Source organism: Anas platyrhynchos, chromosome 6 (genome assembly GCF_047663525.1).
Source record: "Anas platyrhynchos isolate ZD024472 breed Pekin duck chromosome 6, IASCAAS_PekinDuck_T2T, whole genome shotgun sequence".
Classification (NCBI taxonomy): Eukaryota; Metazoa; Chordata; class Aves; order Anseriformes; family Anatidae; genus Anas; species Anas platyrhynchos.
In genome coordinates this window covers 26,691,676-26,711,095 of record NC_092592.1, presented here as the reverse complement: position 1 = coordinate 26,711,095, position 19,420 = coordinate 26,691,676, and the positions used below count along the sequence as shown (strand labels likewise).

The 19,420-nt window shown below is 47.6% G+C and overlaps 1 protein-coding gene across 3 annotated transcripts in view; it reads right to left on the bottom strand.

Moving 5' to 3' along the window:
• The window catches only part of HPSE2 (heparanase 2 (inactive)), a 98,244-nt gene that overhangs the window by 68,630 nt on the left and 10,194 nt on the right, over nucleotides 1-19,420 (bottom strand). The window contains exon 3 of one of the 3 annotated variants that reach the window (XM_027460731.3): nucleotides 14,866-15,027. The exons of the other annotated variants lie outside the window; for them this stretch is intronic. Coding sequence (XP_027316532.1) covers nucleotides 14,866-15,027 — 162 coding nt within the window. The remainder of the gene's footprint in view (nucleotides 1-14,865; nucleotides 15,028-19,420) is intronic. 3 annotated transcript variants of the gene reach the window in all.

The window sequence follows — 19,420 nt, the reverse complement described above, 5'->3', positions numbered from 1 at the left end:
ATCTTTTGAAGTTTCTGAATCGAGATTAATAAATAAATAAATTAAATTAAATTAAAACCACACAAGAATAGCAGCAGCAACAAAAGCAGCTCTAGGTTTGGAGCTGTTTATCTGGAGCAACTTATTTTTTTTTTATTATTATTTTTATTTATTTTTTTGCCTGTATCCCCACACCTCAGGGTTTCAGCTGTGAAACTCCGAAGCCTGCTTCAGTTGCTCCAGACATCAGACTTCCAATTGCAAAGTGCTTCAGAAACACCAATTAGTGATTTTGCGCAGGCTCCGATTTGTTGACACTTGGGTTTCTAGGAAAAATTAACAAAAACACGTGCAACAGCCTACATAAGGAACAACGCAAAGCGCTGCTTCCAAACAGGTGCAGCCGATTATCTGAGGCAACGCTGTGCCTGAAAAAAAAAACACCACTATTTTCTTCACAAATTTTAAGAGCACTAAAAACTTCCAGATAATGGGAAGTCCCTGAAGCTTTTAGAAAGTGTTTTCTCATACTCCATACCTGGTATGACAGCTGCTTCTTTGCAGCTATGGGGAGTTGTGGTTTTCCATTTGTGAAAATTCAAGTGAAATCTATCATTTTTTGGAAAGAGTCGAAGTCCTGGGGTTCTCAAATATCTTTACAGGTTGAACATTTGGAAAGGATTCAAGACTCCAATCAGAGCTTGAATATGTGGAAATATTTAACTCTCTAAGAAACAGTATATAAAATAAGCTGTTTCTCTGCTTGATGACTATTTCAGGATTGACTAATGACTTGTCGTGGTGCCAAACACCACGGAGATGGCTCAAGAGGATAATTTCTGAAACTTGAATTTGTAGCATTCTATCAAATGAAGACTATTTCTGTGTCAAAACCCTAGATCTGGGAATTTATATATAGCAAGATCATAAATGAACTTTTGGACACCAAAGTTCAGAAGTAGCTCTACTACACTTATTCAATGAAATATCTGCTAAATCTTTTTTCTTTTTTTTTTTTTTTTTTTTTTTTCCTGGGGAATGAACAAGCTTTAAAATAAAGCAGGAAAATAAAGACTACTGTATCAAACACAGGCCCCTCCTGGGGAATCTCTTGCATTTCAGCTGTTTGGGCTATGGATCTTGGTCTGGGGAAGGACCTGATGGCACGATGTCTGCTACCCCACTGTCCTGGTCAGCCCATCAGCTCCTCTCTGGGGGACATTATGGCAACAGTGAGCAGCTCAGCTTGCCTAAATCCAGCCAACTCTGGCCAAACAACCCAGACATACACTTGATCTTTCTTGGAGTGCACGTGATGCCAAGGCCAGACAGGTTTTGGCCTAGGCAGGGGCTAAACTCACATCCTTGCTCAGCCAGGACAATAACCATAGTCTGACCTCAACATCATTCCCTGCAGGGTGAAGGGCCCATTTGGCCAATTTGCTAGCAAAGGCTAATTAATTCAGTTGGGTATCAGGGAGCAACAAATCACTGTGATCAGCTCTTCTCTAATGGGCACACTCACGTTACACATTTATTCGGATTATAAGAATGGAAAGGGCCATTAATATAACATAGTTTTGCTTCCTGTTTGATAGGGGTTAGAGGAGCTAACCTAATAATTACCACACCAAATCCATAACTTCTGTCTGAAACAGTTTCAGCAAGAGCCTTGATTTAAGGCTGACTGATTGTTAATTCACCTCATACCTAGGTAGAAGTGTTCCAACATTTATTCTCAGCATTATAAATCTGCACATTATTAGCCCAGGGTTGTCCTGCACAAGGCTTTAAATCATAGGTTCTCTTTGTGCCTTTCCTTGCTAACACTTCAAGCTCTTTGCTCTGAGCTCCTTCTTCCCCTTGTTGGTGCTTCTACGCTATGATCAAGTTACTTTTTAATTTTCCCTTGGACAAAATAAGGAGATGAATCTCACTAGAACCTTGTCGGCAACTCCATATTTCCAGGATTTGGTCACATTTATTGCTCTTTTCTGAATATTCTGTAACTCAACAGCATCTTTTCTTTCGTAAAATGGACAGAACTGGACTCATTGCTCAGTACTGCCTCACCAATGCCATCTCCAAAGTTAAAGCTTCCCATTGACTCTTCCAGGGCTCCCTTTGGGCACAGGGAGGAACAGAGCCTGTCCTCCCAGCCACTGCTGCCCATGCCCACCCTGCTATTTGCAGCATCTCCTTTTTCATTATCAACATGAGATCTCCAACTCCTTTTCATTAACCACTTCCACCTCACAAATACAGTCTGTACTCTTTGATCCTGTAAAGACCCAATTTACATCCAGCATCAAAGTACACGGACATGTAAAACTCAGATACCACTCCCAGACTCAGAGCTGGCTAACAACAGGAGCCTGCAAGAGCCAGGCAGCGGATTTTCCACCAGTCCCCTGACACAAAATGCGACTTAATTGAAGGCTTTGGCACTGAGAGCACAGAGATACAGCAGGTGTTAGAGCAGTGATGTCTATTTAATATCTTACAGTTTTAAAATAGCCTTATACTCATCACTAGTATTAGCGGGGAGCCGCACCAGCTGGAGGTGGTGTCATGTGGGGTTTCCACCAGGGCTGGAGCAGAGCTTGACACCGACCAGGCAGGGAGAAGGGGGCCCAAGGTCTGATTAGGAAGAGAGGCTGCACAGCATGATGGCAGGGAGCACGACAGGGAGGATGAGAAAGGAAAAGCCATGAGTCCAGCAGAAGGGCCATGAGGCTATGATGAAGGCAAATATCCATCAGACCCAGCTGAGCCCTGGCAGCACTACAGCTGCTGTGCAGGGAAAGGAGAGAGGGAGCAGGTTATGGGGCCATGGGGAAGATGCTGCCCTGTGGGAAAGGCAGGAGAGTGCTAAATGAGGGAGATGAACACAGAGTTGCGTTTTGTACAGGCTGAGGAGAGAGCAGGCTGTTCATTGTGGAGGTTACATGGGATGTACAGGGGTGGTGGGTAGGATGGGGAGGATGTCCTTTGTGGGGCATTGCCACCCCACAGGAGTGAGCTGGATCCAAATCAATGTGGCAACCTGTAACACCGGGGATGAGAGACCTGAGAGTGGGATCATGTGTGTGCAGCAAGGGTGAAGCTGGGGGCACTGAACCCAGACAGGAAGGAAGGAGAGCAGCGTGGAAGATCAGCCATCACGAGGAGCTCCAGCACTTGGTTCCTGTATGCCAGCCTCACAGGGCACAGAAGACAGCTGTGGCACAGGCCACTTGGCCAACAAGGCAACAGAGACTTGGCGAGGGGGATGGAGACATCAGTTAAGTGCCACGCATGTAGAATCATGACATACACGTCAAATCCTAGAACGCACCAGCTTGGAAGGGGCTCACAAGGATCACTGAGTCTGACTCCTGGCACCACACAGAACCAACCAAAAACAAAAACAAAAAACAAACAAACAAATAAAACATATATATATATATAAAACCACATATATATGTATAAAAACACAGACTATCCCAAATATGTGCACAAAATCAGGCTGCTCTGCTAGGCACTAGTGCCAAGCAGGCCGGGCAAAGGGCATCTGCCCCTTGTACCCACCTAAACGCAGAGCCTCCAGAGGTACAATTTACACTTTCACTGCTGTACACAAACACCTGTGGTTACAGCCTCCTTCTGACCCAAGGGCTGTCACCGTGCCCAGGTTCCTGCTCTGTACAGATGACATAAAAAGGATTACCCACCCAATGAGACTGGGGGTGTACATGCCAGAGAGTGACAAGGAACAGCTATGCAACATCAAAAGGTTTCCAGAAGGACCTTCTGCATTTGGTACAACTATTACTTTGTCAGACATCTAAACAACTTATTGGACTGTGTCGTTCCCCACCTTCCTTATTTTTTCCTTCCCATTAACCTCCAGACAAATCCCTGAGCTGAATCAGTTTCCTCCATTTAGAGGCTCCACTCAAATTGTTTCTAGGATTCCCATCTTTCTCTTTCTTTTTACTTTACAAATATATAAATAGTCACATCGTCATACGAGACAAGTAGAGACTGACTCTTATGGGTAAAAAACAGATGTTTCCCAATCTTCCCTAACAAAGTAATATTTTATATATGGCTCTTCAATGGATTTATAGCCAATGAAGGGATGTTACTACATTAGCTCATGGAGGGGGTGGGTGATAAAAACTGGAAAGGAAGAGCCAGACAGGGAAAAAAGAAGCTATCCAGAGCGCTGCAATTGGAGAAGCATGACAAATGGGCAGCACAGTTTTAGAGGGCTTCGACAGCAAGGCAGATTGCCTGGCTGGGAGTGATTGTCCACAGCTGGAGCATCGCAGAGACCATCTGGTATTTCTTAAACATGCTTTCCCCAGGTGATCCGACTCTTGGAGTGCCCCAGCAAAGAGAAGAAAAAAGGACTGCGAGTCTCAGCCCCATTTCCAGGGCTACCCTAATTAGTTAATAGAATTATAGTTGAAATGGTTTCAGTTTCTCCTACAAAACGTCTGCTTTTGCCACCTTCTCAACAGAAAAGAAAAAAAGTACTTAAATTCATGGAGTTTCTTATTTCTTCAAGAAAGTCAATGATTGTGTCTCTTGGCACAGCAACACAATATAAAACTTAATGAAGTAAAAAGAGATCCAAAGTTTCCTTTGAACACCTTGCAGCCTCGCTCTTCTCCCACCACGTTCAGCCGTGCAGGGCATACATTTCCACAGGCTCGCACATTTGCCTCCCACCCCTGGCGCACCCATCCCCAGCATGAGCCTCTGTAAAAGCAGACCGCAGACCGCGGGTGGGACTTGGAGAACCTCCTGTTTCCAGGATTTTGACCCTTTTCTCAACTTGGAAAAGAGTTAAAGAATTTGATTAACAGTGCATGCCACAGGCTCCTGTCCCCATGGCGAGGGGCGCGGGCAGAGCAGCAGTACAGGGGTGTTCGCTGCATCCCTCACGTCCCCCATCCTGAGCCAGGAGCACCAGGAGCCACTAATGAAGAGAGCAAGAGAAAGCAGTAAATAATAAATGAGCGGACAGATGGAAAAGGGGTTAGCATGAGCAACCGGAGAACAGATCCTGGGAAGCCAACAGCGTTCCCACCAGCAGGCAGTGCCCCCACCGAGCAGCACAGGCAGGAGCCCGGCTCTGGCTGCAGCTCCTCACCCCCCACGCCTCTCCCTTCTCCTGTTTTCTCCACGTCTGAGCCCAGCCACGGAGCACGGGGCCGTCAGATGCATCCTGTACACCACAGAGGAGGCAACCACCCCGCGGACATGCAGTCCTGATTTCCAGCTGCAAGGCTCTCCAGCAGCACATAAATACCGGTCCTGTTATTTTTCTCGGGGAGAAAATATGTTGGGATGGTGGCTGGAGCGTTGAACCTGGTGATACTCCTCCGACTGCAGCACGATTTGTTGCTGTGTCACAGTTTGCTAGATTTTTTAAATTTATTTTTTAAACTGCGGAGAACTTGGCACACAGTCTGTCCATAGAGGCAGCCTTGGCTCCAAATGGGTACTGGAGAAGAGCTAGTGAAGCTGGGCACACTGAACATAACACCAGCCAGAAATACATTCATGAGGTGCTTCAGCTTCTCCAGGCTGAGAAAAATTCTATAAGGAAATGATTAGGGCAAAAAACTTCATAAAAGACTATTTAAACTTTAAGTGTTTTAGATGGCCAAAAGCAGCATATTCCAGCACCAAAAAAAGCAGAGAATTTTGGATGAAAACCCATCCTTAAAAAGTGGCATAGACAGCTGGAAGAGCAAACAAAATAAGCTACATTTATAAAGCTAAAGAAATATCAAGCAATTATAAATTAAGAAGTGTAGAAAATTTATGAAGTATTTAAAGATGTGAAGAAAAATATAATATCTTGCAGAGTTATTAGTGGGAATTTAAATATAAAATAAAGGGAAACATGAACAGAGATATAGGTCCATTATTCTGTCCACATGATAAAATTACTGACTAAGCTACAAAAATATAAATATAAGCACTTTGTTTTGGAGGAAAATATATGATGATGAACTAATAAGATGATGTACTTCACAGTTTATTAATAATTGAGAGATGTGTTAGATAACATCTGCTTTAGATAAACACAGTTAAGTCATCCGCCCTGGATAATTTGCACCTCTGAGTATGCTAAGGAGATCTCTGACCCATTGACGCTAATTTTTAATAAATCTTGGAATGCCAAGTAATTCTAGATGGGTAGAAGAGTGCAAACCCTGTGCTGGTATTTAGCAGGACAGGCTAATTGCCTGGGGAATTGCCACCAGTCAGCTTGGCATCAGACCTAGATAAATTAATTAAAAGCTAATTTGACAATCTAGCGATAATTCATTATATTCATGTCTCAACTAATTGCCAGCCAACATACATCGTACAGAATGAAGTCCCATCTAACTGTTACAAGTTGATTTAAGAACTTGCATTAATAAGAATAACTCGGCATAAGTAGACGGCAAGAAGTGGCTGACACGACAAAAACATTCATAGCTCGCTTCCGACCCCACATGACTCAGTGTTTTTATCAATCATTTAGATAAATATAAAATCCTTGGAGGCAGCGTGCAGATAGCACAAGCAGGTTAGTAAATAACGAACAAAACAGACCGCGTTCACCCTGCGATCCGATTTGTATGGTTGCATGGCCACGGTCCAGCAAGGCGTGCTTTAATGCAGCCAAGTGCAAGATAATACACGTACGGGAAAACAATACAGAGCTCGTATCGACAGGATGGAAAAGTCTGTCCTGCAAGGCCACAAGACAAAGGAGGAGCTACAACTGGAGTTTTGCAAAGCGGAGCTTGAGGAGCCAAATCTGTTCTGCTTATGAAGAGAGAAAAGCGAAGGAGTGCCCCGAGTGCTGCACGTAGGCGCTGCACGGGGCAGCGAGAGGCAAAGCAAGATCCCAGGATCCTGTGGCTGGAAGCCAAAGCTGGGCCCAGGGCTGGCAGAGAGGGAAGCCATCAGCAGCACAGGGAGCAAGAAACATCCCATGAGAAGACCTGGATGAGCCTGGGGCCCGGCAAAAAAAGCAGGGGTGAAATTCAGTCACGCAGAGGGCAGGTATAAAAACTCTGTGTAACATAAGAGTGGAAGGAGCCCAGACACTGGCACACTGGGGGTCTGCTTCAGGCTACACGATCAGGGAGATCAGAAGCACGGGCTTATTGGGAGCATCTGAAATACAGAACCCGCTGGTAATTAGGGACCTTTAACTGCCCACACATTTGCTGGGAAAGGAAGACATCAGACACAGTCTTGCATCAAGTTCCTGGAATGCATCGAGGAAAAAATTGAGAGAGGAGACAGGAACAGCACTAGAAAGGAGGCTCCTCGAGATTTGCTTCTGATCAACAAAGAACCAGCAAAAGTACGAAGGTAGAAAGCAATGTGAGAAAGGCAGTCCGAATGAGGGTGTTTGTACTCGTTAGGAATGGAGGGAAAGTAAGAATAAAAGCAGCCTGTTGTGAGCTGAGCTGCAGCTTGCTCCGAGGACTGGCAAGCAGGATTGCACGCTGAAGGAAAAGGGAGCTCAGGAAAGATGGTATTCTGCAAACATGCAGCCAGATAAGGCAACAAATGCAAGTTTGGGAGGGGAAGAGGGGTATGATGAGAGCTAATCAGAAACCCCCAACGACCTGCAGCACACGGAGGAGAAGTGGAAGCTGCATCAGACTGGTATGGGAGAGTACAAAGGGAGGGCACAAGGGAACGGGGACAAAGCGAAAGAGCCAAGCGTTCAAAAAGAAACTGCTCACAGCAAGGATCATGAACGGTAACGAGGAGACATTTGATAACTACATTAGTGGGAAGAGACAGACCAAAGAGTTCATCACCTCCTGAGCAGGGAGAAAAGGTTAATAGATGGTTTTATGCCACTGAACACGCCACAAGCCCTCCTGAAGCTGTTAGTGCGTGTCAGCCCTCCCCCCTTCACACAGAAATCTGTTTTCTGTTAGGTTTATGTGTTTTCTTTATTCTCCACACAGCACCCAGAAAAAGCTGGTTCTGGTAATGACATTACATATTAAAATCAACAATTATAGTTACATTATGAGATACACAATTTATAAAATATTTTCTCTTATGAGGCTTGTTAAATAGGATAGTAAATCGAATTTAATAAATGCTAAATATGCTGTAAGAAGTCACATTCCCCACAGTTACAAAAGAAATAACCAAAACAGATAATGAGAAAGCCAAAGTGTTGTTTAACAGACTAGAGAGTGTCACCTGAAAAAGAGATTCACCTTCCTGACCTCTCTCACACACACACACCGTCAGCACACAATGAGTTGTAAAACCACTAATTAGGGTAAGAGAAGGCAGTGGTCCCAGGGGGGTGGCTTGCAGCTGTCTCAGGAAGCAGAGAGGTATAAATTGGGACACAAGAAAGGTATTTCACAATAGCCAACAACTTGCAGAGCTGTGCACGGAGAAAAAGCTGAAATGTTTCAGGGCTTTTGTTGGTTCAGACTTCACGCAAAATGATAACAGACCACAGAGTTAACGCAATTAAAAGCAGCAGAGTTCAACTGTGAGCTATAGTAGAGAATGAGCAGAAGAAAGATTACTTAAATGTGATGTTTCTAAATGGGCCTGAGGTCCGTCAGCAACTATCTTTGAAAATTTCAGGAAGACAAATGAGGTTTCAGAACACTGCAAAATGGCAAATATAAGTGGCTATGTTCAACAGGTTGAAAAATCAAGGAAATTGCAGGCCAGTCAACATTACTTCAATTCCTGGAAAAAAAATTTGGAACAAATCATCAAACAACCCATCTGCGAGAAAGGGCTGGAAGTAATAGCCATGCCATGTGAAGCCAACCTGCTTTCTTTTTGACATAGAAAAGGGGTCTCATATGTGAGATAGAGGCAACAGATGTTATATACCTTTACTTTAGTGAAGCTTTAACTTCAGTTCTGTATAATGTTTTAATTAGCAAATTAGGAAAATAGAGTCTAGATGAAATTCCATACGGGGAACACACAACTGGCTGGGAAACTGTACACAAAAATGCAGACATGAACAAGCAGTACCATGCCAATAAAATCCACGATTGTACAGGGGCACACAGACAGGAGTGTCACGCAGAAGACATTAAATAATCCTGTGGCTCTTCTCAGTCAAGAAAGAGCTCGGCACAACACAGCTCATTTCAAGGCAAGACACTTCAAAAAAAGCCCAGACCAAGTGGAGAGAGCCCAAGGGACACCAAGCAAACAAGAACCACAAAAAATTTAAAGAGCGCTGAAAGGGACCTCAAGAGGCAGAATCAGCCATGCATGTGTCATTCAAATTGAAAATAACATGGCCATGAGGAAAGAGCAGAAGAAAGGCAGTCGTTCAGCGTGCAGAACAAAAGTCTTAGGGGAAACATGATAACAAGCCTCAAATATGCAAGAGATTTCTGCAAGGAGGAAAGGAGCACTGTATGCGGCTCTGCTTGTCCACAGGGACAGGACATGGTGTAACGCGCCTAAAGCGAAGCAAGAGATTTTAGAAACCTCAACCACACAATGATATAAATAATTACATCCTAGAGCTGACTGCTGCAGCAGGGTATGGACTCTCAGTTGCAGGAGGCTTAAGATTAAAAGCCACATCAGTTAAGTCTGTTAATGAGGATGTCCCAGAACCCAGCGCAATGCTGGTGCCCTGCCACCGAGCCCTGCAGCCTGCTGGCTTCACACACACACGCCCGGGATCGCAATATATTTCAGCCACACACCAAATGCCCTCGGAAAGCTGTGTAGAGAAAACAAACAGCCACTTCATTTCAGAATGAGCTCATATAAACAGCTGATAAAGGCACAAACCCACTTGGTTACAAGAGAATGTTTTTCGTGGTGTGCTTGCCAGCACCACCCCCTCAGCTCTGATGCTGACATCTCCGAAGACACCTGCAAGCCATCTTCAAAAGGGACTCTGCCAGTCACTATCTACAGCCCCAGTACAGATATCACTTTTATGACATATTACAGTTTTTCTGACCCTTTCTCCTGGAAAATCTTTCTGTTTCAAGGCAATTATATTCTCCCCCATCGGAGCTAACAATGTCATTGCCTCCCTTTTGCTGGCATGACTCCTCCACCAGTACCCCAGTTGCGTTAATCAATGAGATGAACTCAAGAAAAATGTTTTCAATGTGTATTTAGCTTTGAATGTTGCTTTTCCTGTGTCAGCTCTGATAAAAGGTTTGAGCCTCCAGAAGTCTGTCTGCTTTTCCAACAGTATTGGCTGGTCAGATAAACACTGCCTCTCCTTATACACCTTTCCCTGAGCAGAACCAGGTACAGCTGATTTGTCATGGAAAAGGCTAGAAGATGCCCTCTTGAGGTCCTTTTCAGATCTATTTTATATGATGCTGTGGATAATGTGTACACCATCATGGTCTGTGATGGAGAGGAGGGCAGGCAGCTTGATCCGAAGTCGATAGCCAGCCTGTTACCAAGCCTCAGAAAGTGGGAGAGGGGGAGCAAGCACAGCACCAAGCACCCTGCCACAGCACCCTGTAAAACAGCGCTGATACACAGAGCTGCTGTGTGGATCACATCATGTTCAGGCTGGTCCAAAATAAGGTGTCAAAAAGGGAAGAAAGCTGCACTTACCTCTGCAAGGAGCCCAGAGACCCTCCTGGGTCCAGTCTCACAACCCCCCCCTCCAGCCCCACAGGGTGTCCTCCATGGAAGCTGGTTATAAATTGAGATAAGACTATGTGTCTGGGGAAACTGTACCAAAAAACAATCTGAGCAGCCTTTCTGTCTGGCAGACAGGCACCTATAGCACCTTCAGCCCCTTGCCCCACTCCCTGCACAGCCCCTTGCAATGTCAGCCCCCAAAGCACCCCCCCAGCACCCCACAGGAGGGCTGTGGGCCCTGCCAACACCTCCTGCTCCAGGACCCCCATCTCCCAAAGCAACGTCCCTCAGCAGGAATCACAGAACTGCCGGCCACCAGGGGAGGCCCACATGTGCAGGAAACACAAAAGCCACAGGTGCTTGACCTGAGCCATGCAATTCCCTGCCGCAGCAAGCAGGGCTCTCACCATCATCACAGGAGATCATAAAGGCATAGTGAGGTATAAAATATGGCATATTTCTCTCAGTGGGGCTGGAAGAGGCTCAGTGAGAGCCCTCAGTAGCGTGGGAACATGTGTGGTGGGCCAGGAGCTCTGTGTACCTTGGGGAGGGTCTCTGTCTCCTCTCTTGCTCCCTGCCTTTAGGGGCCGTGTCGATGATGTGGCAGGGTGGGGGGCTCCCACCACACACCCTGCGGTTGTTTTTCTGTCTTCCCAATGCAGATTTGGGGTGGTAGGACAGGCTGGAGAGCTGTCAGCACTGTTCTCCTGGTGCAGGGAATAATCTGCTTTGCAGCTTTGACCAGAAGGCAGAGCAGAAGGAGGAGACGCTTTTCTGCTGTTCAGAATGAGGAGGGGGGCACTATTTATTTCCTCAGGATGGGAACTCCTGAAGGCAAGTGTACTATTTATGGTTCATCCCTGTATCTTGGGAAGCTCAGTTACACTTAACACTTCATGCAAATACGGGAGGGGACAGTTTCTCACATATGTCTATTGACCTGCCGTGCAATTCCCTCTTCCATTAGGCTTAACAGGCTTTACTTAATCGCAGTACAGAAACCAGTCTGTGTGGTGCAGACAGGGCAGATCTCCAGTTCTTCAAAGCACAAATGCAGGACACCAGCCCAGCACAAACTGGCACCACAGATGGAGGGGTTCAGGCTTAATCTGCCAAAGCTCTGCCTGCTACTGCTCCACTCCTCCCTCAAGAGCACCACTAAGACCTGCACGCACTGAGTCTCCCTGCCCTGGGGCAGTTCCTCACACCTCACACACTAACAGCACAATGCTGTGCGGTCATCACCAGGGCTCCAAAATCCCCTCACTGTGACCTGGACTTTTCTCCTGAGGGCTGCAAAGCAAGGGAGCCTGCTGTGACTCTTGCAACTTGCACTCCTGCTGATAGGGGCTATAAAAGAAACACCTCCTGCTCTGGTTAGCTCGGCTGGGCAGAAGCAGAGAGGTGTTTGTAGGGAAGGGCTGAGCTGCAAGCAGTGGTTTCCAGAGGGCAGGCAACTCTGTGCACCCTCCCTGCTCCACCACGGGCTGGCCTGGCAGCACAGGAGATGCTGACGTGTGAAACGAGATACCTATCTCTGAGCAGCACGGGAAGGCAGCAAAGATTAATAAGCCTCAAAATGTTATACAGCATTTAAATAGCGCTGTCATGGATCAAAGACTATCACTCATCTCAGGCAGGCAGGCTCGGTAAGCCTGGAGAGATCACGTACAGCAAACAAATGCAAGATGCAAGAGAAAGCCTGCAGACAGGAGCAGAGGAAAGCTCATACTTGTCCAGAGAAATTGAAGTGGCCTAAGCCAGAGTCCAACATGTGTTCCTAGAGGAACAAGAGCCAGAAAGACTGCCTGGTTTCACTCAGTCTCAGTTGTGTCTTAGCACAAAAAGCACATTTTGCTTTAAGACAGCCTCTTACCTCGGACGTACCTGCTGCTGGGAGCAGCTCAACTCCCGCTGCAAGGACACAACCCTGCCTGGTGGCTGGGACAGGGAGCCCGCTGGGGACTATGTGCAACTGGTGACTGTATTTGGAAAAGCCCCTGCTTTGCATCAGTGCCCCGGGGACTGCAGAATCATGCTCCTCCCATTCTAAGATCTTTCATTCTTAAAGACATTGGGATACTGCATGGAAGTGTGATGCCAATGCCACTTGCCCACGCTTGCGGTATGGGAGTAAGTATTCTCACATGACTTTGGGCACAACACTCCATTTGCATTCCTTTGGTATAACCGAAGAATGGCAGGAACTAGCAGGAGCAGGAGCCCCTTTTACACAGAGGCTCGGGGCTGAATATTCCCTTGCTCTGGGTTGGACACTGGTGCTCAGGGTTGCCCACAGTGTATGCACTGCATGAGACCAAGTGACTCCTGGACGCAGCCCTCCAGGGGAGAACCCTCATCTTCAGGGATCCCCCAGAAGCTCCATCCCTGCTCACTCATCCCCTTCAACATCCCTTCCCAAAACAGGTCTGTGTCCTCGCTCCCGAACCTCTTCTCGTGTACCTTGCTACCGACCTGGGGACTTCCTCCAGCACCGTACAAACACGTTGTGCAGGACAAAAAGAAGTCCTTAAGCAAACTCTGGCTGATTGAATTTTGAAGGTAAGTAATGCCCTTCTGCAACAGATGTACAACCCCCTCTGCCCACCCCAAACACCAGATCCATCACGGAGAAGGGAAATATTTACACAAGTTAGTAGAGTTCCAGTTAAATATTATGCTTAGCTGTCTAGAGTCCGTGTTCTCAGACTATGTCTATGAAATAAAAGATTAAACTTCATAACAATTATGAAGTTGCTCTGCTCACATTCAAAGGGAGTTAAAGGACATTAAAATAGTTCTTTGGGTAATATTACAGCGAAATTGTTCTCTCCCTCCTAGAGAGTTGGAGCTAAAACCTTGTGAACTCTCCTGTAAACACACTTGGAAAGGCTAAGAGCTGAGCTGATAACCAGGTAGCACCTCTGCTCCGCAGGTTCCGTAAAGTATGTGAGCAATGCCTGAGAGCTTTTGAAGCAGGGAGGGAAGGAGGATAGGGGAGAGCAGCTTCTCTTCTCGAGGGAAGTTTGTTTAGTGGAAAGTAAGCAAGTTGTCAGGGGAAAAGCTGACAATGTTGATTCCAGCAGTTGTACTGGGAATAAACAGCCAAGTGGATTACGTTACAGGGAATGAGAAACGGCTCTGAGGATCCCATTTAAATGCTGGGCTTTCAGGAATGATGCGATTCAGCCACGCTCCTGGCCCCAGTGCCCACCAGCCCCCGGAGCTGAGCCCCCTGCCAGCCCCGGTACAGCCATCCCTCCCCCGGGGGGTCCCTGAGAGGTCGGCACAGCCGATGTCCCCAGGGGTGCCAGGGCTCACAGGGACAGGGGAGGACGTGGACCCGTGCTGGCTTAGGGCTGGGGGCTGGATGCGAGGCTGCGCAGCACCCGCTTGCCTCTCCCAGCCAGCTGTGGGGGCCTCCACGGGGTCTGCCAGCACCCCCCCGGCCGGAGCGCGGGGCCCTCCTTCCCGTAAAAATGGGATGCCTCCCTGCCTTCCACAGGAAAGGACCCAGCGAGAGGGGAAGGGGATCGTGTTTGATTTATTAGCCTCTTCCTCCTTCTCATCGTCTGTGGCTCATCCAGCTGTAGTGATAAGAACAGCTATGAAAGGACACTGCTGGCTGCTGGGATCCCATCCTTCTGCCCACTCACTGCCTGAAGACATCAGTCCTTTACAAGCACCATTAAATGTGTATCCAAAATGTGGCAGTCTCCTCCATCCTTTGAGATTGTGTTCCCTGGATAATACAAACAGTTGCCAGAAAAAGAGTATCCTCTCAGCTCTGTCTGGGCCATTATCCCTTTATATTTGCTCTTTAATATTTACTGGGTTCACACAAAGTGCATGCTCTGAAAAAAAAAATAAAAAAATCAGCTGCAGCTTAAAGGACTCCAAATTTAGTAATTGCTGCAGCCCCACCGACACGAACAGTTAGCAGGGAGATTTCTCCAGCACTTCACGTGCTGTGGTATTCTGCTTAGGTCAGACTGCGGAAAACCTTCTGTCCAGAGGCACCAAATCGGGAGTGTCTGCAGAGGTGCCAGCTGCAGAGGCCTTATGAGTCCACCATAATTTCCTGCAGATCCTTTCCCTCCCAGAACCCAGTAATCGTGATCAGAAAGGGAGGCAGCCAGCAAGATGCTGATTCGTACCGAGGTGAAGCACCCGAGGGTTTTAACACACCTGTGAGTTAGCAAGAACTAGCCACAGCTCCTGGCTCCAGAGCTGGTCTTGCAGCCTTACCTGTTAGTGTGAGGTTGCTGTATGTGTTTGAAAACTGCTCCTTTAACAAAACCAAGTGCATCTGAGCTGCCTTTTCCCTCTGTAGCTCCAACATTATGTCAGGATGCTGGGCGATCTTACAGCCTTTCTGCTTATCCAGGGCAATGTCACTGCGAACAATGTCTACAGCAAAAGGGAAAGAAAAAAGGGAGATGGCCAAACCTCAGCTTTCATTTTCACCAGACGCTTGGATCAGAACCAGCCAACATGACAGCCACACAACCATCACTCAGCATGAGCAACCCCAAAAAAAGGGTCCAAACCCCTTGGATCCACCAATCCAGTCAAACTCCTCTGCTCAGGTCTCCTTTTCTCCCACGGAAAGTTCAAGTCATTGACTTTAAGAGGCTCACACCACCTTCCACCCCTTCCATCCATCACCTGCCTACCAGCTGAGCTCTTACAACTACGACCCCTCCCTTGCTAGAAAGTACAAATGTCTCCCAACAATATTTATGTTATGACGCTGTTACTGGTGTGTTTAATACTAAATATTGAGAAAAGACTAAATCCTGTTCTGGTGACCCCCATCTTCCATTTACTATGGCTTGACAAAGACAGCAAAGAAGGCTTTTCCTTGCCCTATCTATCCTCACTGCAGCTATCACAGCTGCAGTTCACTCAGCATGGCTCTTTGAACAGGTCTCTACACAATTCTAACTCCTGACATCCAATTCAGAAGGCAGGAAGCTTACCTAACAATTACCTTATCTTCATACGAGCATTTTTAAAGTCATATAGTGGAATAAGAATGCAATATTCCCTCTCCTAGAACAACTCACCTGCCAGGGAAATGCAAAGCTGGGGATAGCAGGGGAGAACAAGAATCAAATAAGATGTGGCCAGTCTCTAAACAGGGCAGGGGTACAAAACAGTCTTTTTGTGACCATTTTCTGAGCCGAAGGAACACTGTAATGTGCTCAGATCCAGAGGCACCATATGTTGTACCGAATTCTTACAAAACCTTAGGCAGCCAGCAGTGATAAGGAATGATGGAAGTTGGAGTCCTTCCATTGCATTGCATGAGGTCACCCTTTGCGTCACAAGGTTGCCCTTTCCTTGGTTTAATTCCCATCTAGCTAGAAGTTTCCGAAGGAGCTTATCATCAGAAGAGAGACATTTCTTGCTCCACATGCATTCTCCAGCTCCATTATCATTATGCACATCAAGAAACACCGAAGCTGTTTCCAATAGCTGTGCTCCTGTCTTTCAAGGTGTCAAGCCTGAGGCTGTGCAAACCTAGGTTCCAAACTCTGCCTTGGGCTGACAGAGAACCCCCTCCGAGGGTGACATGGAGGGCTGGAGGCCACATTATCTGCGTTGGACCAAAACAAGTTTGTTCCCTATAGGGATGGAGGGAATTTCTTCAGGTCATGCCTTGTGGGTTAGGACAAACGCTCAGCTCACCTCCGCACCAGGCAGGAGCAGGACTCCAGGCCTGCCATGTAAGAGCCTGGCCAACCTGCTGACTTGTTTGCTGTCAGATGATGAGGAACTGAAGGCTAGGAGATCCAGCCAGGGGATTTGGAGAGGACAAGCCATTTCTGTGAGGTATGCAAAGACCCCAGAACAGTTTTGATGGGTTTGGTGAAAAGGCAGACTGATGTCTCCTCCAGTGGGACAAAAAGCTTCCTGGATCAGAATAGCTGTGAAGAAGGAAAGATCTGCAGGGTGCCGAGGTGAGCTCTTGGTCCTGCAGCAGTGGCATAGCCACATTCAAAGAACACAGCCCTCCTGCTCGGGCCCGCTTTTGCTGCTCCTAAAACCCAGCCCACAGCCCACATGGGCCCAAAAGGAGGAAGCAGTGGCCTGGGACCAGGGGCCCTGTCGCTGTGGTCAGAGGCCAAGGCAGCACCTTGGAGAGTGCAAGGAGACATGGCAGCAGTCCTGTGTGACACCCCCACCCCTCTCTTTGGGGACCACGGGTCACAACAAGCACACGCTGGGGAAGGGACAGTCCTGCATGCACTGTCTCCAGAAATGAGGGGCAGGAGCAGTGTTTGGGTGCCTGTCCTTAGGTGGTGAAGTTGCTGTAATAGGAATTAGCACGGGGATGGCAAACCCCATTGAGACAAATCCCCAGTCATTTTACAGAAGCTGAGTGCTGATGTGGTGAGGGGGGAGGTGTGAAGGGCATGGAAAGTGAGGACATTTCTGGAGGTCAGCTTCATGGGGTTCCCAGAAAGCTGCCACTGCAAAAGTGCAAGAAGCAGAAACAAGGCATTTGGTGGTCCCTGCTTCTCAGGCACAAAGGTCCAAGAGATTTGACCAAGACCTACAGCTGGAGGTGGAGCCCACGCTCATCATAGCTACAGATTAAACACTGGGTGGATGCCTGGGATATAGGGCTCCTCAAAGGACTCAATGCCTGGTCACAGACCAGCAGCATCGAGGGAAGAGGGCTGGCAGGGCACAGCCACTGTGAAAGCTCAAGGGGAACCTCAGCAAGAGCAACCCAGGGAAAAGAACCCATGGCCAACAAGTCTGAAAGTAAATGAAGGGGAGAGATGCGAGGAGAAGGAGAAGAAGGAGAAGGAGAAGGAGAAGGAGAAGGAGAAGGAGAAGGAGAAGGAGAAGGAGAAGGAGAAGGAGAAGGAGAAGGAGAAGGAGAAGGAGAAGGAGAAGGAGAAGGAGAAGGAGAAGGAGAAGGAGAAGGAGAAGGAGAAGGAGAAGGAGAAGGAGAAGGAGAAGGAGAAGGATCCCCCAGGAGACGCTGGGCAGGGCAGTCCCCAAACAGGACACTGCCTTCTGGAATGTGGAGCCGCAATAAAAACAAACACCAAAAGTCGAAATGAAATTAAGAAAGGAAAAAAAAAAAAAAAAGAGAGAGAGAGAGAAGAAGAAAAATACCCAGCACAACAAGAAACCAAGCGTCTCTTGCCAGAAGTGAGAGAGAAGAACTCCAGATGTGGGAGCCCCAGAGGATGCCAAATGGTTTCCAAAGCCGGCAGCTCTGCCTCGGGAGGGAGCGGCCGGGCCGGGCCGTGCCGGGCCGTGCCGGGCCGGGTCAGTACCCTGGCCAGCTCAGCACGGCTCGGCTCGGCGCGGCTCTCCCGGGCGGGTCCCCGCGGCGCAGCCCCGACGGGGCGCTGCGGGCCAGCCCCGCTCCGCCGGGTCCCCGCTCCGGCGGCGGCGGCGGCGGCGGCGCGGTGCCGGGCCCGGGAGCCTCCATGCGGTATGCCGGGAGCACACCCGTGTGGCGGCCAGGTGAGCTGCGGCTGCCCGGAGCCGCCCGCAGCATCGCCCCCCGGCCCCGCGACAGCTCCCCCCTGCCCCGCCCGGAGCTCCCGGGACCGGCCGAGCTCTTGGCGGCCCCCCCCCGAGCCAGCCGCCTGCCCCCGGGGCTGGCGTGAAGTCGCTGAGACTCAGATTGGTCTCCCGGAGTTGTCATAAAGAGCCCACTGCCTGCGAAATGAGGAGCACGGCTTCGATGTGGAAAGCCTAAAGATTTCTCAAGCCAGAAGCTGCATCCTCATCGTGTCTGTCTTCAATAGGCAATCCTCTGACAGATTCGTCTCATTCCTTTCCTTTAGATGGGAAAATTCCCTGACAATGAGTTCCACAAGTTATTTCGCACTATATAAAAAATCATATTTGTTTGTTTTATATGTAATAATTCCGCTGGATGCTCCCTATTTCTTGTGTAATGAAAGCAAGGAAATAATTATTCCCAAATTGTCTTCTCTGCATGCCTCTGAGTTCATAACATTTATCATATCATCAGTCATTTTTCCCAAGCTGAAAATACACTGATATCTGTGTCTGAAAGCTGTGATTTTGACTGCCTCCATCACCTTATCCTACACAGATGTATTCCTTGCACGGGTTCGTGTGGTCCCACTATAGCACAGCGTGCTTATAGCCTAAGAATGCTCTCAGTGGGTTTCTTTCCTAATGCTTCCTAACAGTGATTCGCTTTATACTTCCTTAAGTGCATTCAGAGAACAATCCATAATAAATTCAAAACATTTTCCACGAATGGCAACAGCCAATTTAGAACCCAGTTGTATAGGAAGTGGCACGCATTTCCCCTGTTCACATTATTTTGCATGAATTATTTCTAATTCATGAGAAGATGTAGCATAGAAGGAAATGCAGAACTTAAAAAAAAAAAAAAGTAATGTTTTTTAGAGAATTTAGGATGCTTATTAGAAACAATGAAACATATAACCACAGGAATCTTTTGTCTCACCCATATAGCAGCAAATGGCTAACTAATCAGGATCTCATTGTTTGATTGCGCCATTTCCTGCAGTTATAAAGCAATTTTCATGCACAATTCTTGCAAAACAGTTTGAAATTTTACAAGAAAAATGGCGATAGACAGTCGGTTTTCGGAAGCACCTCCTGCACAGAGGTGTCTCCGTTACCTCATGAAAGGTGATTTTTGTGGCTGTTTTTTATTTCCCAGGAAACAGCTAAGCATGGGGGCTCCTTCCACAGAAGCCCCCGCCATGCAGAGCAGGTTGTGGATCTCTCTCTGTGCTTACAGCCCCTGGGACCCAGCAGTCAGGAG